Source organism: Hyaloscypha bicolor (assembly GCF_002865645.1).
Source record: "Hyaloscypha bicolor E unplaced genomic scaffold K444scaffold_182, whole genome shotgun sequence".
NCBI classification, from domain to species: domain Eukaryota; kingdom Fungi; phylum Ascomycota; class Leotiomycetes; order Helotiales; family Hyaloscyphaceae; genus Hyaloscypha; species Hyaloscypha bicolor.
In genome coordinates, this window is record NW_020194684.1 from 274,409 (window position 1) to 297,545 (window position 23,137).

A 23,137-nucleotide genomic window follows, 5' to 3' on the forward strand; every position below is an offset into this window, starting at 1 on the left:
TGGAATGTTTATCCGACACTACTGGCAGTTCGTCGGCCCAGCCTTCCTCCAGAAAAGCTCCCTTTTATTATTCTTCAGCACAAAAACATCTACCTTCCTCTCTTATATTAACGCTATTTTCCGGAGAAAACGGACGCTATTACGTAATGGGGTCTGTGCGGGAACACCAAAACTTCCAGCTCCTCCCACAAGCTTTACTGGCTCCGCAAGCTCTATAGGCTCACTTCCATAAGCTTTATAGGCTCCCTTTTATAGACTTTCTAATGGATACCCTTCCTTTAAATCGGCTGCGCTGCTTTGGGTATAAGTCCTTTTGCCTAATTACAAGCTTCCCTTTTTACGAGGACGGATATCGACTTTATACTTGCGAAATCTGCCTTGTACGAAAGTACGACTAATACCGTAAGGCTACGGGCGAGTTTATATAAGAAAGGTATAACCGGCGGGTCTTACGGGTAAAGAGAGCAAAGCTACGGGCACAAATACATAGGATATGGGATCCTATAGACTTGGAGGAAATACGAACAAAAGCAAAAGTATAATGGCAGGCTTGGGACGAGGAAAGGAAGCTCTAAGCTCGATTATAAGAAGACGAATGGCAGTGGCATAAGGAGGAGAAGCAGTGGGAGAGAGAGCAAGAGAGGTAATAGGAGGAGAATGATCCGGTAAGAGCTTGCGAAGAGCTAAGGAATAGGGCTAATATATGGTAGTTTACGGACGAGTATAAGAGGGGGGAGCAAGAGTACGAGTACGAGTATAAGCAAGAGCTATAGGAAACGTATTACTGGCTTATGGCTAGCTAATATTTGGAGATATAAAGGGAGGAGGGGCTTGCGGATAAAGAAGAAGGACTTACGGACAAAGAAGAGAGACCTGCGGATAAAGAAGAGAGACCTGCGGACGAAGAAGAAGGAGCTACGGACGAAGAAGAGAGACCTGTAAATAAAGAGATATTTATAGATCAATTTACGGACGAAGAAATACCTGTAGGCCAGCTTATGGACAAGCCTATAGCCCGTAAGTAGGAAAATCTGTCCGTAAATACTTATTAACTTTTCTTCTTAGAATACTACTCTAGTTATAATTAAAAACGACTTTCTTCTGAATTTGGATATTTCTTTATATACTTTATATACTTTATATATCGAAAACGGAAGGAAAAGTCAAATTATTAATATGGGATTTAAAGAAAGGAGCAAGTAAGGATATTGAGACTTGAGAATAAGCTTACTAGAGATAAGCTTTAGAGGTATATATAAGCCCGTAGTAAGGAATCGGGTAAGCAAGAGCTTAGGGAAGTAAGGACAAGGAAATACTATAGGTATCTTATAAAAGATAATAGAAAATAGCCTTTAGAAGTTAATAATTATTTAAATATAAGCCTTTAAAAATTACAGGTTCTTATATACTTATATAAGAGAGCTTGTAAGAAGGAGAGAGCTTGTAAGAAGGAGAGAGCTTTGCAAGTAGAAGTAAGGCTTGGAAGAGCCTATAAGTAGGAGGGAGCTCTATAAGTAGAAGCCTTGCAAGTAAGAATAAAGTTTAGGAAGGCCTATAAGAGAAAAGGAGAAGCTTTGCAAATAGAAGTAAGACTTGAAAGGGCTTATAAGAGGGGAGGGAAAGCTCTGTAAATGAGAGTAAGGCTTAGAAGGGTCTATAGGAGAAAAGAGAAGGCTTTATATATAGGAGTAAGGCTTAAAAGGGTCCGTAAAAAAAAAGGAAGGGCTTTGCGAATAAGAGTAAGGCTTAAAAGAGAGTTATAGGTAAGAGTATAAGTAATAAGAGGCCTATAAGTAAAAAAGAAGAGCTTTATAGGTGAAAATAAGGCTTAAAAAAGCCCGTAAAAGAGCCGGAAATGCTTTATAGCTCTAGTAAATAGCCTATAAAGTAATACTATTTCTTTTATAATTAAAAAAAGCCTCTTATAAACTTTGGCCGGTTCTTTATATATAATATATACCGAGAATAAAATAAGAAAGTAAATTAGACCTAATATATAAGATAAAAGACTAAATATTTTAATAAAAGCTTTTAAATATTAATTAATATAAATATAAATAATATAAATATTTTTATTTATAAAATAAGCTTTAAATAACTTTAAATATAACTAGCCTTAATTTTATTTAAATTAAATTATTTAATATATTAATAAATAATATATAAATAAATTAAATAATAATTTTAACTTTTTATATAAGAAAATTAGTATTTTATTTTTTATAATTTTATATTTATATATTAATTAAAATTAAAATATAAATTAACTTTAAATATTAATTATTAAAATAAATAAAAAGATTATATAAATATAATTTAAATCTTATATAAAACTTAATAAACTTTTATTTTATTAATAATTTATATATATTTAAATTAATATTTTAGTTTTTATTAAAAGTACTTATATTATTAAAATTTAATAATTAAAAATATTAAGATTTTTTTATATAATTTAAAACTTAAATTCTTTTAATAAATTATAAAATAATATTTTAAATTTAAATTTATTATAATTTAGATTTTATTAAATATTTTAATAATAATTAAAAAGAAATTATATATAAAATATAAATTAAAAAAATAGTTTTAGCTTATTTATAAATAATTTTATATATTTATAAGCTATTTTCTTTCTTATATAATTTATTAAAAGCTTTTAATAAGTTTATTACTAAGAAATATTATTTAAAGCTATTCGGAATAAGTTTAGGGCAAAATTATTACTAGCCCCGGAGCTTATATAGGGCCGCTAGTAATAATTTTAGTAAAGCGGCCCTAAACTTGTCTATATAATATTATTATATAGTTAGACTACCTATTAAAATTCCTAGTTATATATTCTTACCTAAGCAGGAATACCGAAACTTCTAGCCTATACTTTACTCTAGCCTCCTTTTCTTCTTTTCTCTAGCTAGTAAGCTTTCTTTTATAATAAATTCCTCTTTCCATAATTTTTATATAAGTTATATATAATATTATTTCTTTTCTTAATTTCCTTATAATCCTAATAATATAATATATAAGATATATTTATATTATAGGGTTTCTCTCTCTTTTCTTTTCTTCTCCTATAGCTAATCTCTTTTTAGGCTAGCTAGAGGATATACTAGCCTGCTCTTGCTAAGCTTAATTCTAATATGCCCCGGCAGACCCGTAGTAGTCTATAATAGCTAGTTACGAACAGGGATAAGAATCTATAGTTCTATAAGTATATTTGGCAGACTAATATATAAATTAAATAAGACCATATTCTGGCTATAGCGAATTCTCCTGCTCTTCCTACTTCTTCTAGCCCTTTTCCTTTATTATCCGGCTTCCGTTTATTCTTTCGGTTTTCGCTAGCCTATAATCTTGGCCTAATAAATATTTAGTATAAGGATTATAGGGCAAGATACTAGGGATTAGAGGCAATTACGGGTATATATTAGAGATTTGAGCTCTATTATAAGAGGAGAGATATAGTATTAGACGAGTTACGGGCACCGCCGCCCTTTTTATAGGCGCTTTTCGAGGAAAATAATCTGTAAGCCCGTAGCTTTTATTAAAATATAAGAATATATAACTCGGTACTTGCTTTTATATTTATAAGCTATACTAAAGATATCTATACTAATCTTTTTTATAGCCTTTACTACTTTTAGATCTATAGGGAGCTGTTTTACTACTAGGGACTCTTGGAGCCAGGCTTATAGCAGGTTCTAGCCTTTACCTAGTTATTTTTTTATAATCTAGACTATATAACTAATCTCCGGTTATAGTACTGCCTATAACTCGATTAAACTATTTTCTATAGCCTTTATGAGATACTTGCGGATTATAGTAATTTCTTTATACGGATCTATAAGACGGCCCGGAAGTAATTAGCTAGCTAAATAGATTACTTTCGGATTTTTCTTAGCCTATAAATATACCTAATTCTCTAGTCTAGGGCAGATTATTACCGCAAGAACCTTCTTATAGCTATAGAGCTAGCAGGAATCCTTTTGAACGAGTTTATAGACAAGAGTTAATATAATATTCTTCTTGCGGTCTATAAGCCTAGCTATTAAGGTCCGTAACTTTACTAGATAGCTATTACCTATATAGTATATATATTACTTTATTATATATTACTTTTCCTATATAGTAAATATAGATAGTACTATAAAATAACCTTATAGGATACCCGTTATATCTATTAATAGTTCCGTTTAAAGTAGTGGCCCTTTTATTAGTTCCGTTTATATACCTGTAATTATAAGAAATCTTTTCTCTTTTGGGCTTGCCGGCTCTTTTAGTAATATATTATAGATACTTTTATTACCTATAAGATTATATCCCTTAATTAGCTTTATTTATATTAAGACAGGATCTGTATAGATATTTATAATAGTTTAGTAGATATCTTAATCTATAAAGATATCTTACCGGCTAATCTAGGCTATTAATTTATTCTCTCTTCTTCTTTTATAGACGGGAATTAGTTTATATAATAGCTTTTCTAGGACTTAATAACTATTATTTATTATTTTAAAAAGCCTATCTTTTTTATTACTTTTATAATAAACCCGTAATAGCCAGAGATTATCCAGGAGCTAGGTAACTTATAACTTATAGACCGGCTAGATCTAATTACTTATATATTTTAATTTAAAATTTATAAGCTTTTTATAGACCTAAAAAACCATATTTTCGAATAATATATAAGTTATATTTATATAATTAAGTACTAGAAATAAGGGCTTCTATATTTATATTTACTCTTATTTCTATAGGTATCCGAAAAGTTTAATATACCTGAGTATATAAACGAGGTTATATATACTAAGCTACCGGATCTATTATAGGATCCTATAGGCAAGCTTCTGGCCTTAGTTACGGGTAATATAACCTATAGTCTATATAGGAAAAACTATATATAGGCCCTATATATAGTTCGTAAAGAAGCCTATAGCCTATTAATATACTTTAAGAGGTTCCCGAAGGCTTTTATAGACCGTACCGTAATTAATAAGAATAGCTATCCCGAGTATTACTACTGGAATAATAAGCAAATATTTATAGTTTATAAACTAGGCTTTCTAGGCTAGGAAGTCGTCTGTAATAATTACTAGGTTATTTTATATAACCCGTATCTTTTTTAAAAGTTCTATTTATATATTAATATTAAGATTTATATATTTATATAAGTAATTAAGTATATTTATAAGTATATATATAAAGGAGTAGACTATATTATAGTTATAGTTATAGCTATAAATAATAAGATTACCTAATATATATATATCCGTTATATAAGTCTATATAAAGCTATTTAGTAGCTATTCGAATTTTCTATATATTAGGAGTTCTTTCCTATTTAGTATCTTATAGTTTATTTTAAGAAAGAGTAAATAGTTTACTTTTCGGATAATATCTCTCTTATAGCTCTGGCTATAAAAATTATAAATACCTATTTAATACTAATAGCTTTCTTTAAGTATAATACTATATATAAAGATAGCTAGAAGTATTTATATTCCGAGTTTCCGGCCGAGTTTATATAGGTTTTAAAGACCCGGAAATAGAAATATTACTAGCAGGATAAGGGCAAGCGGATCGGCTATATATATTACTATAGTCCTATTTTGGGTAAGTAATACTACTTATGGCTCTTACTTATAGTTATTTATAGCCTATAATTCTTTACGGATCTATATTTGGTTAAGGGCATCTATTACCTAATATATTAGGCTATCTGTATTATTTATAGCTTAGTAGAGAATAACTAGAAATAGTACTAGTATTTTAATAAGGCTATTCTATTTATATCTATAGGTAGTTTACGGATATTATTTTTAACTAGCTTTTACTAGTAGCTAATTACAGACTTATTAGTAATCTAGAACTAGTATAAGTACTATTTCTGTAATAATCTCTAGTATTAGCTTACCTATAATAGTAGTTTCCTATTTCTGCTTCTTAACCCGTATTATAATTATGGCCTCTTCTTGCTTATATATAGGCTTACGGACTAGTAGTAATCGTTTACGGACTACGGGCTCCTGTTTTTTGTCTGGAATTAGACTAGTAGATACCGTTTCTTATCTATATTATATACTCTCGAGAATTAGGTATTACTTATAGTTATAATATAAGCCTAGCTTAATCCTAATTAGTAATTATATTTTATAGAGATTATTATAGCTATTAAATCAGATCTATAAATAGCCTACTTCTACTTATAAGAGCCAGGAAATATAGGTAAGACATTCTTATATAAGGCATTTTACTATTACTTTTATAGATAGGAGCAAATAGTTCTTTATATAGTATTTACGGGTATTATGGCTCTCTTACTACTAAATGAATATATGTCTTATTCCTAGTTTAAGATTCTAATTAAGCTTTATAAATCGTCTATAAGTTCTATTATAAAGTAGAGTACTCTTAGATAGATCCTCTAATTTACGGATCTTATTATCTGGAATAAGATACTAATATAGTATAAGTACTGCTTTAAGGTTATTTACCGGCTTTTAGTAGATTTATAGTCTATAGTAGATAATATTCTCTTTAGAAAAATACCTATAATTCTTAATAGGAACTTTATCCAGATTCTTCTAGTTATATTATATAGTTTATAGGCTAATATTATTACTATATATCTTTAATAATTATTTATTTAGCTATAGCTCAAGTAGCTCTGTTTATAGACTAATATACGGGTCTATAAGAGTAAGAATAGCCAGGAGTTTATTTACTAGATTAGTAAATTACTTAATAACCCAGACCCTAATATAATAGTAGTAATTCCGGACTATATAAACTAGCTAGTATTAATTACGGATCTAATTAACTATATTTACCTCCCAGATCTTCTTTTTTGGGCTACTACGGATCCGTTAATTTTCTATAGGTAATATCTCTTAACTATATTAAATACTATAGTCTCGGAGCTTAATACCTATATCCTTAAATATTTATTAGACTAATTATAAATATACTAATTAGTAGATTCCCTAAATATAGATAAGTCTTCGGATAATAACTTATATAAGCTACCTATAGAATAGCTATAAAGTATTAATCTTCCTTTCTTATTACTATCTTAGCTTACTTTTAAGATTAGGGCTCCGGTATTACTTCTATAGAACCTATATTTATAAGAAGATTTATATAATAGAATCCGGATAATAGTTATAAGCTTATAGATATATTATATTAAGGCCTGCTTATTTAGAAGAAATTTTAATAGCTAGTTATAGGTAATTCTATAGATTAAGCTATCTGCTATAAATACTAGCCTAGAAATTGCCCTTTTCCGGAAGCAGTTTCTGGTCTATTTATACTTTATAATAACTATTAATAAGTTATAAGATTAGTTCTTTTATACTATTAGTTTAGACCTATAAATACCTATATTTGCTTATAAATAGTTTTATATAGGGATTTCCCGTATATTATCTATAAAAGGCTTAAGTATTCTTCTATTATATAAGAACCTATCTAGAATACTTAATATAACTTATCCTGAGATCTTAGCTAATTTACTTTAGTACTTTATTTCTTATAAGTACCTTATAGATACCAGGTAGTCTTACGGGTCGAATTAAGGGATTTGGGAGTCTATAACTATTTGTAACTACCTATAAGTATCCATATCTATCTATAAGTAACTTGTAATTATTACTTTAAATATTTTAGGGCTTAAATAGACCGAGAATACTATACTATTAAGTATTAAAAGTATATACCTCTTCTAGATAATTCTTTATAGGATTTATAACTTTCCTCCTTCCTCTCTCTCTCTCCCTCTCTCCTTCTCTTTTCTCTCTTTCCTTTATTTCTCTCTATTCTCTAATACCGGTACTAAATAATTTGTTCCCTCCTTTTCTTTTAGTACCTCCGCTTCCTCTTTATAAAGAGCTACTAGCTTCCTATAAAGCTTAGTAAAATGGTATATCCTTTAAGAGAGAGTAAGTAGGTAGCAGCGGCAGGCGGCGGTAGTATAACAGGCTATTTATATATTAGTTACGGTCTATAGTAATCCGTAACGGATATATATATATAAAGATAGGTTACTAGAAGTAACCTGGTTACCTATATAACTATTAGTAATAACCCGGGAAAGCAAGAAAGGGTTAGCGGGAGCGGGGCCAGTAGAAGTAATAGTAGTAGTAGTAATAGTAGTAGTAGTAATAGTAGTAGCGGCAGTAATAGTAGTAATAGTAGTAGTACCTGGAAGTATCTATTAAATTAGTTATGGTCCGTAAAATATTATATAAAAGTATTTACGGAAGAAGTAGCAGGTATCCTTATTACTATAATAATAGTTAGTATAGCTTCTACTAAAAAAACCAGCTATAACCATATATACCGTCCATATACCCGACCCGCTAGTATAATATATATACCCGGCGGTATAAACTTGACTAACGAATTAGCCAAGCTTAGCCTCCAGGTTAGTAGGCCGGGCGGGGTTGGTAGTGCGGCCGGGCCGCAAGACAGGTATACGGCGGGCGGCGAGGAGGGAGAGGGAGGCCATAGTACGGGGGCGGGGCGGGAGGGCAGGCAGGGCGGAAGGGGCGGGCGGCGGCGGCAGGCCAGTAGCAAAGCTTACTGCCATAGTAGTAGTAATAGTAGTAGTAGCGGCGGCGGTAGCAGATAGTAGAGAAGACATTCTACGGACCGTAAGAAGCGTTACAGGCCAGGGGCAGGCCCGTAGCGGGTATGGGGGTTGACTTACGTATACGTATATATTTATTAAAAGAAAGAAGCTTTGGAATTCGAAATTAAAACCTACCTTATTTAGCTTACCTGGAGAATTTTTAGCCTTTAAAAAGTGAATTTTCAAAGTAAATTTAAAGTTAGTAAAGCTGATATCCCTTAAATAAGTGCCTGAGGTATCCAATTAATCTCGAATCGAGATCAGGGCCGCTTCGCTAAAATTAAAGCCTGGCGGCCCTACGCAAGCTTCGGGGCCAGTCTTTAATTTTGCCCTGATCTCGTTGATCAACACCACCCCAACTTCATCGCGACAGTAACACTACTTCCCAAGACACAACCTCACACAGATCTCAAGATGGATTCCCTTCGCAGTGCTCTCCAACCTATCACGCACAGCCTCCCCGCTCCCATCCACGACCTCGGCGTCTCTATCCTCGGCGAGACATGCTACAAAACCCTCCTCCTCGATATCGACCTCTCCTCCACCGACTGCATCAAGCTTGCCATCTCCAAAGGCCTCGGAATTGGCATCATCGCCGCTTCCACCATCGTCAAGGTTCCGCAAATCCTCAAGCTCATCAACTCTAAGTCCTCCGAGGGCATCTCCTTCCTCTCCTACCTCCTCGAGACCTCCGCGTACCTGATCTCACTAGCATATAATGTGCGCCAAGGATTCCCGTTCAGTACTTATGGCGAGACGAGCTTGATTATGGCGCAGAACGTAGTGATTGCGGTGTTGGTTCTGCATTACAGCGGCAAGCAGAGCGCGGCTGCGTTGTTCGTTGCGGGGCTGGCAACGAGTGCGGCAACGCTGTTTACGGAGGGGGTTCTGGATATGAAAACGCTCTCGTATCTCCAGGCTGGTGCGGGCGTGTTGGGTATTGCGAGCAAGGTCCCGCAGATTGCGGCTGTTTGGCAGGAGGGCGGAACTGGACAGTTGAGCGCGTTCGCGGTTTGCCTGCCCCTCTCTCCTGATTGAAAGTTTGGGCTAATGGCGGATCTACAGGTGTTCAACTACCTCGCTGGTTCCCTCTCGAGAATCTTCACAACGTTGCAGGAGGTTAATGATAAATTGATCTTGTACGGATTTATTGCGGGCTTTGCGCTCAATGCGGTCTTGGCTGCGCAGATGGTATACTATTGGAATGCGCCGACGAAGAAGTCTACGAAGGGAAAGCAGAAGGAGAAGGTTGTTGTTCCGGCTCCCACCGGCTCTACGACTGCTACGCCGAAGGGAAAGAATCCAACGACCCGCAGACGTGGATAGTTGGACTTCCGCGTGGTAGACTTCAGTTTTTTGTTTCTCGACTCCTGCAGTATGCGGTCGCAGTCTGGTAATTTAATGCGCATTCAAGGATGCCTCCGTCCCAGCCCAGTGATGAATGATACTCGATTCCGCACAGAATTCTGTGGTCCGGTGGATGCTCAGCCTGTTCCGCAATTGGCTGGAGTCAGTCTGAAATGTGTGACAAGGCACCTACATTTCTTTTTCTGCTTCTTGCCAATAACTTATGATTTGCTGTCCTCTTCTGGAGAACGACTCGAATTCGAGCATTCCCGAGGAATTCCTACAAAGACGACACCAAAATGGATCACCAGGGCTTCTTCAGAAGAAGCCAGGCCGATTTCCTCGAGACCTGGCGGCAGTCTCTGCAGAGTATTCCTTCCCAGTCTGACCCTTGCTCTTACCTCCAGTTCCTGCATTTCGAAGTATGTGTTTTATTCTTCAAGGCGCTCGAGTCCGTTGACAATAAACCGGGACCCCCGCTGATTCTATTCAATGGGCTAGACAGAGTACTAAAGCTACCGCCGATGCCCAATCTCATATTTTGTGAGCTGCAATAAAAAAATCATTATTGATGAATGTATCAACTAGCTACATTCAAAGACTTGGCCCTGCTAGGCCCCACACAAGCAAGCAGAGAGGTGGCTTCGGTGGTTTCAATTCCAAGTCCTTACCATTCAAGCCGGATACTATTCGAACCTTAGATGAGGCTATGAATCTGCACCTTGTGGGTGGCACTATGAATGAATGTGCTGAAACAACAAAGGTTCAGGATCCCACTGGCAATACCTATCCGCCTATCCCATTTTCCCCGACACCCTTTAGCGTTCTAATTCGTTTCGTAGCAATTTAGGTCGAGAGCCTACCCATCGGAATGTTGGTTCCGTTTATTCGTTGTTTTGGTCCTGCCACTTCTGTACCGACTACCATACTTCACAATCTCATTCCCGAAGAGTCCATGAGAGGCCGGAAGACCCAGCTCTACAAGGCCTCAGTCTCCATCCAATGTTCGTTCCGACTCTGGTCATCGAGCTTTTGTGCAGTGAAGCTATTCAAATTTTAGACACTATTTATATCAACACAGTGCGATTATATATAATCGCAGGCTTGAGTGCTGGTGATCGATATAAAGCTGAATGTCGTAAGAAAGGCCACTAGACCCTGAAGAGCAGGCAGAAAGGTCCCTCGAATACGAGCAACGTGCATTCATTCTCCTGGAAAAGATAGAAACTGTTATCAAGCTAGCCACCACGCTATCGAACTGGATGCCCGACTTCGAGACATTTCAAATGGGTTCTGGTCTACGGCCACGCTTTGAAACAGGAGGAGAAATCGTTCAAAACAGGCTCCAGTATCTGGTAAACATGCTGGAGCTACAGATATTTCGAGCACACGAAAGGACACACTGAACTCAATAGGCGTGGTGTAAGTCTTCCAGCAACTCTTCTCTCCAATCTTTCATGGCTCTTCAGATCAAGTTGAGTTTAAGATCCATAGCTTCAACTCAGGAACACTTCAGTAGGAAATAAAATCAGTACAGCAATGTCCCAAGAGAGAAGGAACATCGCTAGGGAAGCCAAGCGTGACTCCTCTGCCATGAAAGCCACCGCTGTCCTCACGATGTTTTTCCTACCGAGCACATGTTTCGCCGTAAGCTCCACCTCCCCCTTCCCCACTCTAAAACCACTTATATACAAACTAAATTGCAGGCCTCTATCGCAATGCCACTCTCGCAATTGGAGCTCAACCTCTATTGTGACGGGCAAATCCTGGGTCTACTGGGCTGTGACCATCCTAGCTACGATTCTGGAACTTGTGGTGTGGATACTTTGGCATGTGTTTGATGAGTGGAAGTCTGATCCTGAGGAAGGGGACTGTTTTCCGCGACCTTTGTGCTTGGATTCGCTCTGACCCAGTTCAGAAAGACAAAAAGACGAATCTTGAAAGCGGAAGGAATTCATGAGCCTTCTTGAAGGTTGTGTGTGTATTGGACCAAATACAAAAAATTGCCAAGCCAGTATAAAAGTCTTGTGCAATTTCAAGCGGCCAGTGCCTGGTGGGCATTGGCCTTTCGGACCGAAACAAACTTGGCCGGAATCGGAATGTTGCGAGATGAGCCGTGGCGGAAGGGCCTTTGTTTAATGTACAAACCCGAGAATCAGCTTGTAGTTATTATGACAACACAACAATGTTATGGTTTTATGCATGGTGCATTAGATTGGGTGTTGCCTTTGGTAAATAGTTAGTGCGTAATGACGCGTAGGGAGGTAATTAACTTAGTAATAAAAAATCTAGGAGCAAATATCTTTTTAATAAGAGTGGTTTAGAGTCTAAAGTATTAAAATATATAATAGCTTGGGTACAAAGAGTCTTGCCTTTATAATTTTTGCGCTTCGTGCTCTGCTAAATAATAGTAATCTCTTCTAACTCCTCATTTTCAAACCATGTACTAAACGTATGGCCTATACGAGACATAGGTTTCTTGCAAAACATGCCAACTCTCACCCATTTCTCTTCATTGAACGGTACTACCAACAATCCTCCTTCAACCGTCAACAGAATACACCAAAGAGACCAGGGAGCGAATCTAGCGGCAAGGTGCTCGACTGTGTCATCTAGACGAATCGAGGCAACCTCATCTTCAAGCACGTCAACCATGTATTGAAAATCATCAATGACATATCCTGTACCGAGGGTTCCCAATTTCCTAATCCTAGCCCGGAGCTTTAACTTGCCACTTTTCACCTGTCCAAATAGAGCTGTGCCTGCAAGTTCCACTGAACATTCATCAATGTAGCAGACCATACCCTCCTCTGTAGGTAGATTGCGGGGTGGTTCCCATGATACTGAGCCTTGCTACCCAGCCCATGACCAGCTAGGTGCCGTATACCGATTTGATTGCGCCCAGTCCAATAAAGAAACTTCTTCATGTTTTTGTACAATCCAAAGCAGCTCTTGAACGAAATTCGATTTGTCTGATTCGGAGTACCAAAGCCCTGCTTTATACTCCTCTCTTAGGAAGCGGGCGAATTTTGAGGCAATACCAGATATTCCGGGAAGCATATCGTCTTTGTTTGTTAAAGAGCGGCTACTGTAGTTCTGAATAAGAACCTGCCAGTTGAAGCGGATATCGTGCATCGTTTTGGCATCGAGCTTTTGGTCCAGTGAAGAAAAAGGCTCCCTGCTTGATAGAAGCATAGGTAGAATTTGAACTTTGATTAAGTCCTTTCTAACATCGCCCGCTTTCTTCGCACTGTTTCCAAGCTCTGCCTGGGCAGAATTGCACTGCCACATCAATTGCGTTGCGCTGTATATGAGCTTTCGTGGCGGAAGGAGAAACTCTTGTAGTGTCCAACCTCTGTGGTTGATCGGCTGATCTCCAGTAAAGTAAGGGTCCGTGGGCTCAATGATTAATTCGCCCCGTTTCCCATCTGGACAAGAGAATGGTAATTTGAAGGACTTCCACTCTTGAACTCCCCACGGATACGATCTCCGCTGCAGAAAACCTTGCTTGCAATGTTTTGCACTGGCTGCTACGATCGTGATGGCTGCCATTTCATAGATCTCGCCCATGCGAGTGAGCTCGACGTCTCTGTCGGCGGCTGAATCTTGAATTATGCAGATTGCATCAATCCAAATGTAGCGAAGTCCCAGCTGTCGAGTGACGAAGATGGCTTCCCGGATTGTTTTGGCCAATAATGAGGTGGGGATATTGTTGGAAAGAGTTTCAACATTCGATTTGCTAGTGATAAGCGGCTGTGGTTCTCCTCCCCAGCAGTAGCTCAATGCTGCGTAATTCCCTAAGATACTATTTGTTGTTATCAGCCTTTGCTGATCAGATGTGGATGTCCCAACATCAATGACGCGAGTGGGCAGTTGCACAAGGTTCATTGGAGGACAGCTGTCGTGTGAACTGTGGCAAGTGCTTAACCACTCTTTCGTCATTTGGAAGCTGCTTTCAGAAGCTATGTCGTAAATCCGTGGCCGACGGTTGATATATCTTGCAGTTGGATTACCTGGAGCCCATTAGTTGAAAATTTATAAAAATGACTCTGAATGGCAGATTACCGATATTCGCGGATACATTGAACTCTTCTATACTTTCCCACTGAAATATTCCCTCCTCTTGCACACGAACCTCTACCCTCAAAAGTTCTGATGCAGCAAAGTTTGCCATCCTGTCACCTATAAGCTCTCCCATCCTATTTGTCCTTGCATCGCGCAGTTCAAACTCCATGTTCCTGGCAAGAACTTCATCTGTGAGTTCGCTAATTTTCATTGGGCCATCTCTCATGTATTGGATTTTAGAAGAAATCATGATGCAGAGTTCACAGCCTTTCCGGGCCTTCTTCAACAGATACTTCCAAGTTCTTCGGAATGGAACACAGCCGTCTGTTATCAATTTGTTTGCGCGTTTCTTCTTATATAGTAAACGGAAACATTTCCAACAAAGCGTTGAAGTCGCTGCTGGTTCCGGTTCAGGAGCAGGTTCAGATTCAGTCGGTAGACTGTCTTCGACGAATTCGCTAGCCATAGTGAGGAGGCTATTGGAGATTTGCTCCTGTGTGGATTGAGACTAACAAAGTAGCTGTATGAACTTAATGATAGAGCGGGTTCAAATGCCAAAGCAAAATTTGCTTCCTTGGTTTGGTGTCTAAAATTGAACAATTCTCCTCGGTTGCGCCTTTTAAAGCCTGGATCATGAGACATTATTATAAAGCCACTCAAGGCTTTATTTCTCGCACGGTACCCCGGATTTTGTAGTGGCTCGAACCGACACAGCCTCAGCCTCAGCCTCACCAACCTTCGTCTTCGGCTTCGACGAGAAGCAACGCTCTCAAGCATGCTTCACAATAGCAGACATTGCATGTATCTATCAAAATGGTATTCCTCTATCCCGGCCCACTTCGTACTCTGGAACCTGCTAACTCTGAACAGGCCAGGCTAGTTGGAGGTGGCAACCAGAGTACCAGGCTTCGCCCAGCACCCCGAATATATCCGCTGTCAACTTCCCCGATACCGCCTCTGCAGACCTAGAAAATGGCTCATATAATCAAGCTCCACCGCCCCTCTTAGGTGCCCCCGAAGACGATGTACTGTTGGTTAAATACATGGGTAACGCACCCAACCAAGTTTTCTACATACAGCATCGGCGATGGAATATCGGCTGTCAAAGATCTGAGGAAGAGAGCTGCATGGGTATTAAACATATTGGATGACACACACTTGAAATTCGGGTGGCGACGTACGGGGAGCCCTAGGGTGAGCGGGAGTCGAACTGGGTCCTAAGGCCCTGGCACGGAGAGTTTGCCTGAAGAGATCGAAAGATACATTTTTAGGGGGTCCTCTACTTGGTTCCCCTGAACACAGTCATGTAGAGTTGACAATTTTTCGCATAGCAAAACCGAAATGATAAGAAGAATATGATTGGTCACTGGAAAGAGGAGCAGCAACGTGTCTGAGCCACCTTAGCTGACAGTGAGATGAGGGTGAGTACGGCCGACTCATGAGGGTGAGTAGCGGCCGACTCATGAGGTTGGGTTTGAGCAAGGCTCTGATTTACTCAGGCTCGTTATGTTACCTAACGTACCTGATATAAGGCAATATTTTGAGCCCTTTTCCGTGGGCTTCGCCAGGTGGGACGCAGATGCGAAGAATATTGAATCAGACTCAGGAAAATAAAATAGACTTTACAGCTTATAATAAAGTCTACAAATGTTAAAGTTCCTAGCCTTCCGCACCAGCCCCCATTAACAATGCACGTGACATCAGCAGCCCACAGAGCTTGCAGCCTATGAAACCGATGAAACCCGGTTTGTCACAATGAATGCATTTCCGCTCACTTTCAGCCTTACTTTCAATCCTTTCGATCTTTCCCAAAACCTCCTTCTTTCATCTGCCAAAGACGACCTCTCCACCACGATGCGACAACCACAACACCACCCATAGCAACCCTTTCGTTGTACCCCCATACATCCTGCACTGTACCCCGCACTCCCCTCCTCATTTTCTTTGTACCCTGGACTCATATTTGACGGGGACGGGCAGAAAACGAAACGACGCAAACAAACCCGACAAACAGAGCCGACGTCTCATCTTCAGTGTCAGAACTCAGCCCCGAACCTTGCCACCGGAGTCCTGCATTGGTCCGCTCAGGATCGGTACAAGAGACGTCGCCACGCTCTCAATGTTCTGACTCTGTTCTGAGCAAGGGAAATTGATACATCTGTGACTTGTCACTCGCCACCGGCTCACACAATGGCTAAGCTGAAGGATATCGGCATGGGGAAGGGAAGAGGATCAGAGATCACACAGGAGCAGGAGCAGGCTAAGGTTTTTGAAATGCTGTCGCACGACGAGGGGTGGTGGCATGCCGTGAAGACGAACCCGAAGGCTCTGCTATGGTGTAAGTTCCGATCTATTCGAGACACTTGTCAAGCATTATTGATGTCGATCTACAGGCTCTTACTCGTTATTTAGCTGTATCATGTGGGGTTATGATGGCCTTGCAAGCTCTGTTTGTCCCTTTCCTTTCTTCTTTGGCTAGTCTGCTAATCTTATCAGATCGTCCTCGCTGTCTTGAAGTTCCGGGAGGACTATGGGGTGTATGCATATGTCAAGGACAAGAAAGTGTATGACTGGGTCATTCCTGCTATCTGGCAACTCGCACTTGGGGCCGGCAGTCTCATCGGCTTGCTTCTTGGTGGAATAGGAGCTGGTTTCATTGCTAAGAAGTATGGTCGACAGCTTTGCATGGCTCTCTCGTACGGTAAGTTTCAACTCCATTCCCCTCACCAGATGTTAAGTTGTTGCCAGTGTTCACCATCATCGGTGTTTTCCTCCAATGGTTCTCTGCCGCGTCAACAGGCCACCCTGGAGATCTCCCCATGCTCTTTGGCGGCAAGGTTCTCACAGGCATCCCTCTCGGCGTATTCATCACCATTGCACCTACCTACTGCTCTGAGATTGCACCCTTGCCCCTCCGTGGAGCCACCACCGCTGCAGTTAACTGGAGCATCGTTCTCGGTCAGTGCCTCGCTTACGTCGTCATCCGTCAAACTCAGGGCCTCGAGAACGCCAACGCCTACCGGATCTTGTTCGCCGTGCAATGGATCTTTGCTGCCATTGGCCTTGGAGTCCTCTTCTTCTTCCCAGAATCTCCGTATTTCCTCGTTGCGCAAGGTAGGATTGAGAAGGCGAAGAATAATGCACGGAGACTTTACAACAAGAATTTCGATGTCGATGGACTGATTTCGAGCATTGAGCTACTGCTGAAGCACGAGGCGGAGGATCAGAAGAGCGCTTCGTATAGAGAGTGCTTTCGAGGTACCAACACATTGCGCACTCTCATTGCCATGAGTACGTTCTTCATCCAGTCGATTTGTGGTATCGGATGGATCATTGGGTACATGGCCTACTTCCTGCAGCTCGGAGGTCTCGGGGTTGGTGCTGCCTTCACAGTAACTATGATCCTCTCGTTCATCATGCTGATCGGCAACATGGTTGGCTGGGTCTTCGTGGAGCGGTTTGGACGACGCGGCACTGCGTTGTACGGTAATTCACTCTCCCAAAGGTTCGCACCAGGGCGTTCATCTAACTAAATCTATCGCAGGCTCAGTCACCCTCTCAGTCAGTCTCCTCGCCATTGGCATCACTGGTTGCTTTAAATCCTCCAACGCAATCTGGGTCCAAGTCGTCTTTATGGCTATCTGGTCATTCACGTATCAATCTACCATCGGCTCCGTTGCTTGGCCTATCGTCACTGAAGTCTCAAAATCCACACTCCGTGGGCATACGCAATCATTGGCAACCATTACAACCGGCATCGTGGGCGCTGTCTCCGGAGTTTGCTTGCCGTTCCTTGTTAATCCTGATCAGGGGAATATGGGAGGGAAAGTGGGTTTCATCTACGGCACGTTGCTTGGTCTGAGTTGCATTGGGGTCTGGTGGTACTACCCTGAGACGAAAGGCAGGACGTTCGCGGAGATCGATCGCTTGTTTGAGATGGGTATTCGGCCGAGAGATTTCGAGAAGACGAGACTGGACGGTTGATTAAAGGTGCATATACAGGAGTCTGGCGTTTTCATCTGAAGGAACACACATGAGATGGCTGTATTAGGGAAGTTTATTTTTCCAGATGAGTCAGTAAAAATCGAGGTCTAAATACATGATACGGAACATTCAAGTCTTCTCCCTTCCACATGTCCCACGAGCCACGGAATATTCAAGCTCATCCCCTGTTAACCGTCCAGCAAGACACTTGGACACTCACATCCCGTTCCTCCCGAACAACCCCCAAGCTTCTTGAACAATCGAGTCAGCCATTAGGTATCCATTTAGCAGACCACGGGACAAGATTTGAAGGTTCCGCATCGGTTGGGCAATTGCATCGGTGAAGAAGCGGGAGTTGGAGTCAGTCAGCCTTGCCTGTGCAGCGTTCCTGGCAGGCAGCAAGTAAATGCAAGGCACCAGTTTGGGGAAACACCCCTATTGGGCAACCTTAAATCCTTTGCTCCAGGTGGCATTCTGCTGAATAAACATATCGATTTCGCTTCCACAGAAGTCCCAACATGATCCAGGACTCTCCAATATCGACGGGCGAGGCATTGAATGTTCCCCCTTTTTGTGGGTCCGCGGATATCACGTGACGGTCCCTATTTGTGAGTCCCTCCAGACTGTGCCTTCTATAAAGTTTGTGACGTCATCCTCAGACCCAAAGAAGTGTAAATTCAGAACTTCTCTTTGATTGCTGTGAAACACACACGGCAAGTCGCGTTAATGAGAGCAAGCCAAGGCAGAATCTGGGCTGAGGCGCAGGCGACCTTAAAATTAGGCACCAGGGGAACCCCTTCCCGCTCGCTTGCATATAAACTTCTACCCCACGTTCTGTCCCTCCATCGTCCAACACCTTCAACCCACAGAACATCCAACCTCAAGCTCATTCATTCAATACAATACAACACAATACACACCAAACACCGGCCAGAACAAGCAACACCGTCACAATGAGCTACCTCTGTGGGTGCTACTACCACATAGCCTCCACAGAATACCACATCCGCATTCAAAAACACTACCTCCCGCTCCTCTCCAGCACAGTCCACAGCACCATTCTATCGACAACCTCGCGCACCAAGCTCACCCAAAAATTCACAAACCCTTCTACCACAACCGCAATCAAGGAATGCATCTACAACTTCCCTCTTTACGACGGCGTCAGCGTTGTCAGCTTCACATGCCGCATCGGCAAGCGGGTCCTCCGTGGTCTGGTGAAGGAAAAGCAGACCGCGAAAAAAATATTCGATGAAGCAGTCAGCAAAGGCGAGACGGCAGGCTTACTCGAACAGACGGACGAGGCAGCGGATGTGTTTAGCACGAAGCTGGGCAATATTCCGGCTGGCGGGAGCGTGATTGTGGAGATTGAGTATGTGGGCGAGTTGAAGCATCACGAGACTGAAGGCATCCGGTTTACGATTCCGACCAAGATTGCGCCGCGGTACGGCGCTGGTCCTGCTGCGATGGGAGGTGTCCAAGCGCACGAGGATGGAGGGATTAAGATTACGGTGGATGTTAACATGCAGGAAAGGAGCTTCATTAAGGGTGTTCAGAGCCCGAGCCACCCGATTGCTGTCTCGATGGGAACAGTCTCTACGGCTTCGACTGCTGATCCGGAGATGAGCAAGGCATCCGCTACCTTGTCACTGGGAAGCGCTGCGCTGGAGAAAGACTTCGTCTTGATTGTTCAGTCGAAGGATGTCGGAATCCCGAAAGCTATCCTGGAAACTCACCCCACAATCCGCAATCACCGTGCCTTAATGGCAACCCTCGTCCCCAAATTCTCGCTCCCACCCTCGCGACCAGAGATCGTCTTCGTGGCAGACAGAAGCGGCAGCATGCAACATAACATTCCGATGTTAGTCTCTGCCATGAAAGTCTTCCTGAAATCCATACCTGTGGGCGTGAAGTTCAACATCTGCTCTTTCGGCTCATCGCACACGTTCTTGTGGCCAAAGAGCCAGAGCTACTCTCAGGAAACGCTTCAGCAAGCATCTAATCACTTGCTCACCTTTGATGCTGATTATGGCGGAACGGAGACTTTCGGTGCCATCCAGGCTACAATTGGCAATCGATTCACAGATCTCCCTCTCGAGATCATCCTCCTGACTGATGGAGATATCTGGCAACAAGAAGCCCTCTTTCAGTACGTCAATGAACAAGTTGAGCAGACGAATGGCAATATCCGGATCTTCCCCTTGGGCATTGGGAATGGCGTCTCTCATAGTCTCATCGAGGGTCTCGCTCGAGCCGGAAATGGCTTCGCGCAAGCTGTTCAGGATGGTGAGAGACTTGATAATTGCGTTGTTCGCATGCTTCGCGGTGCCTTGTCCCCACATATCACGAACTACACCCTTGAAGTCAAGTACGAGAAAGAAAATGATGACTTTGACCTCATCGACAAGGTCACCGAAGGCATGAAAGTCCTGCTTTCCGAAGACGAGAAGGCAAAGGAAGAGAAGCCAACAATTTCGCTCTTTGACGCCAACGTCAACCCAGAGAAGGAGGACTTGAAGGGACTTCAAGATTCAGCATTCTGGCTGCCTGATATCCCCTTCCCAAAATTGCACCAAGCACCACACAAGATACCCACTCTCTTTGCCTTCTCTCGAACTTCAGTTTACCTCCTCATGTCACCCGAAACCATCCAACGAAATCCTACCGCCGTTATCTTGCGCGCAACATCCACCCACGGCCCCCTCGCTCTCGAAATTCCGATTGAGAATCTTGCCACGCCAGCAGAGACCATTCATCAACTCGCCGCCAAGAAAGCAGTGCAAGACCTGGAGGAAGGTCGGGGGTGGATTTACGATGCCAAGGATCAGAACGGCATGTTGGTCAAGGAGAGATACGCAAGCCGTTTCGACGATTTGGTGCAGAAGGAGGCCGTCAGATTGGGCGAGAAATTCCAGATTGCAGGGAAGTGGTGCAGTTTCGTGGCTGTTGCCGCGAATGATAAGGAGATCGCGGAGAAGGAGGAGAGCATGAGAGAACAGAAGAGTTTGGTGGTTGACGATGATGGGGAGATTCTTGCTGGCGAGTCCACCCTTCTTCTGTTTTCGCTCCCTGTTTGTTTTCAAAAGAAGATGTACTAACTGTTTTGCGATTGCAGATATGGACATGTCAGCTCAACTTGACCTTTACGCTGCTGAAGAAGATGAAGACGAGGAAACCGATGATGGCTTCGCAGTGATCGGTACTCCTTCTTCATCCGCGCCGGCATACTCACCTCCTGCTCCTGCATCGCCCCAACCAAGTGCAAAGCGAAGCTTGAATTTCCGTGGCGGAATGAAACAAGCAAAGGGGACCAATCAGGCCAGGGAAAGTCTGGGATCAAAAGCTCCTGCATCTCAACCCAACCCCATGTTTGCGCTTGCGAGTGCTTCGACCGCCAGCCCGAAGCCGCAAACTTGGGGCATGGGCCCCGCGTTTGGTTCTGGCAACGAGAAGTTCCGAGCACCTGTAGGCGGGAGTCCTGCAGGAGCATTTGGCAAGCCTTTTGGAGGAGCTGGGTTGGTGGCTCGCGACGCTTCAAAATCAGCTGCACAACGGCAACCCCCACAGGCCTCATTTTTCAGCGCATCTGCTCCAAACCCAGCTACGAAGGCGCAACCTTTTGGTGCTGCGGTTCTCCAGTCTAACGTACCCGCACCACCACCTCCACCTATAGCACCGGGTAGCCGCCTCTTTGGGAGTACATCTTCCGCCAGATACTCGATGAACTATTCTCACATCCAGGTGTCGCCTCCTGCTCAGGCATTCGGAAATGCAGCTCCCACGGACCAGTTTTACGGCCGCGCTCCTCCTCAAGCACGGCTGGCAACCGGTCTCGGACCAAGTCACCTCTTCGGCGGCGTTATGAAAGGGACCAACTCAGCAATGACGCCACCACCACCCCCAGCACCAGCTACTTCCGAGAAGTCAGAAGAGTCAACACCCGAAATGAATGCACCATTCATCGCCCATGGCTACGCTCGCCGCGCCACAGGTTCCCCGATGCCTGCTATCGCGGCCCCCGCTGCGGCTGGGAGCGACGTGAAGTCAGCGCCGCGTGCGAGACGTGCAGGGTTTAATACTTTCCTCAAGAAAAAGGAGAAGCGCAGTTCTCTGTCTGCCGCTAGCGAACTTCGGGATTCTGACACTTCTAGCCCCGAGGCTGATCATATGAAACTTACTCTGCCTGCTATCGATTGGTCATCCAAATCCGTGCAGGAGAAAGTTGCACGCGTCATCGAGTTGCAGACTTTCGAGGGTTCGTGGGTCTTCGATGTTGAAGTCTTTTCGATTATGGGCTTGGGAGATGGACAGAGTGAAGGTGTGAAGAGACAGGATGGTGTGGATAAGAATGTCTGGGTTACGTTGCTGGTGGTTAAGTGGTTGGAGATTATGGCGGGTGAGGAGGAGGGGGTTTGGAGCATGGTTGTTGAGAAGGCGAGGGGATGGCTGGAGGGGCAAGCGGAGACGGCATTAGATGCTTTGGAGACTGACGCCGAGAGTGTGGTCAAGGCTTTGTAGGGTTCGTAAGGTGGGAGAATTTGGTGATGTGGGAGGTTTCCTTGGGTTTGGGGAAGGAAAGATACCGATTGCGTGCCTGGAGTTAGAGTTGGATAATGGTATCAGGAACCGGGCCGGGTTAAGGGGATCGGAATAGGGTCGAGATAGGAATGCACGATTTCTCCTCTGCCGCCAGCGGTGCCAATGCATGCCTCAGTGAGATTCGCGTAGAATTCGCAATTAGTTAATAACTTTACCTCTTTCCAGAGAAGTTCCAGGAATTTGATAACATGATTAATACCGCCTATGCCTCAACACTTGTCGATCTCTCAGCCAGCCTCTTTCCCCTCCGCAACATCGCCCCCAGCAAGCTTGTCATTACCCAAGTCTCCTTCCTTGCCTCTGTTTTAACCCCTACGAGAACAACCCCTTCCAACAACACCAAACACCAACACGTAGCAACCCCAAAATAAAATAAATTCGAAGAAACTACCCACAACAATGCCGGCGAATAGTAGATTTAAAATCTTAGCGTTTGGGATTTTCTTTTCAGAGGATAGAGAGGATAGTGAGTTATGAATTAGAATTATCTAAACGGCGCGGGAGAGTATC

At 42.2% G+C, this 23,137-nt stretch overlaps 5 protein-coding genes across 5 annotated transcripts; 4 read left to right on the forward strand and 1 right to left on the reverse strand.

Annotated features, from left to right (window-relative positions):
- The first annotated feature begins 8,955 nt into the window (after positions 1 to 8,955).
- On the forward strand, positions 8,956 to 10,049 carry K444DRAFT_620147 (monosaccharide-P-dolichol utilization protein). Its single transcript, XM_024881644.1, has 2 exons — positions 8,956 to 9,643; positions 9,698 to 10,049. The coding sequence occupies exons 1-2, from the start codon at positions 9,047 to 9,049 to the stop codon at positions 9,956 to 9,958; spliced, it is 858 nt and encodes a 285-aa protein (XP_024727869.1). The 5' UTR covers positions 8,956 to 9,046; the 3' UTR covers positions 9,959 to 10,049.
- A 1,326-nt stretch (positions 10,050 to 11,375) lies between these two features.
- K444DRAFT_222164 (uncharacterized protein) lies at positions 11,376 to 12,267 on the forward strand. The gene is made up of 3 exons (XM_024871154.1): positions 11,376 to 11,401; positions 11,474 to 11,626; positions 11,686 to 12,267. Exons 2-3 carry the CDS (start codon positions 11,519 to 11,521, stop codon positions 11,818 to 11,820), a joined length of 243 nt encoding a protein of 80 aa, XP_024727870.1. The 5' UTR covers positions 11,376 to 11,401; positions 11,474 to 11,518; the 3' UTR covers positions 11,821 to 12,267.
- Positions 12,268 to 12,832: 565 nt separating this feature from the next.
- On the reverse strand, positions 12,833 to 14,503 carry K444DRAFT_601145 (HET-domain-containing protein; the record flags this gene model as incomplete). Its single annotated transcript, XM_024878659.1, has 4 exons — positions 14,045 to 14,503; positions 13,451 to 13,992; positions 13,211 to 13,378; positions 12,833 to 13,153 (listed from the first exon to the last, which is right to left on the reverse strand). Exons 1-4 carry the CDS (start codon positions 14,292 to 14,294, stop codon positions 12,833 to 12,835), a joined length of 1,281 nt encoding a protein of 426 aa, XP_024727871.1. The 5' UTR covers positions 14,295 to 14,503.
- Positions 14,504 to 15,809: 1,306 nt separating this feature from the next.
- Positions 15,810 to 18,162, forward strand: K444DRAFT_620149 (putative sugar transporter). The gene is made up of 5 exons (XM_024881645.1): positions 15,810 to 16,382; positions 16,438 to 16,493; positions 16,541 to 16,745; positions 16,793 to 17,530; positions 17,589 to 18,162. Exons 1-5 carry the CDS (start codon positions 16,235 to 16,237, stop codon positions 18,026 to 18,028), a joined length of 1,587 nt encoding a protein of 528 aa, XP_024727872.1. The 5' UTR covers positions 15,810 to 16,234; the 3' UTR covers positions 18,029 to 18,162.
- Positions 18,163 to 18,591: 429 nt separating this feature from the next.
- On the forward strand, positions 18,592 to 22,830 carry K444DRAFT_222226 (VIT-domain-containing protein). The gene is made up of 4 exons (XM_024871156.1): positions 18,592 to 18,636; positions 18,688 to 20,446; positions 20,471 to 21,067; positions 21,144 to 22,830. The coding sequence occupies exons 2-4, from the start codon at positions 18,982 to 18,984 to the stop codon at positions 22,544 to 22,546; spliced, it is 3,465 nt and encodes a 1,154-aa protein (XP_024727873.1). The 5' UTR covers positions 18,592 to 18,636; positions 18,688 to 18,981; the 3' UTR covers positions 22,547 to 22,830.
- Positions 22,831 to 23,137: the final 307 nt, after the last annotated feature.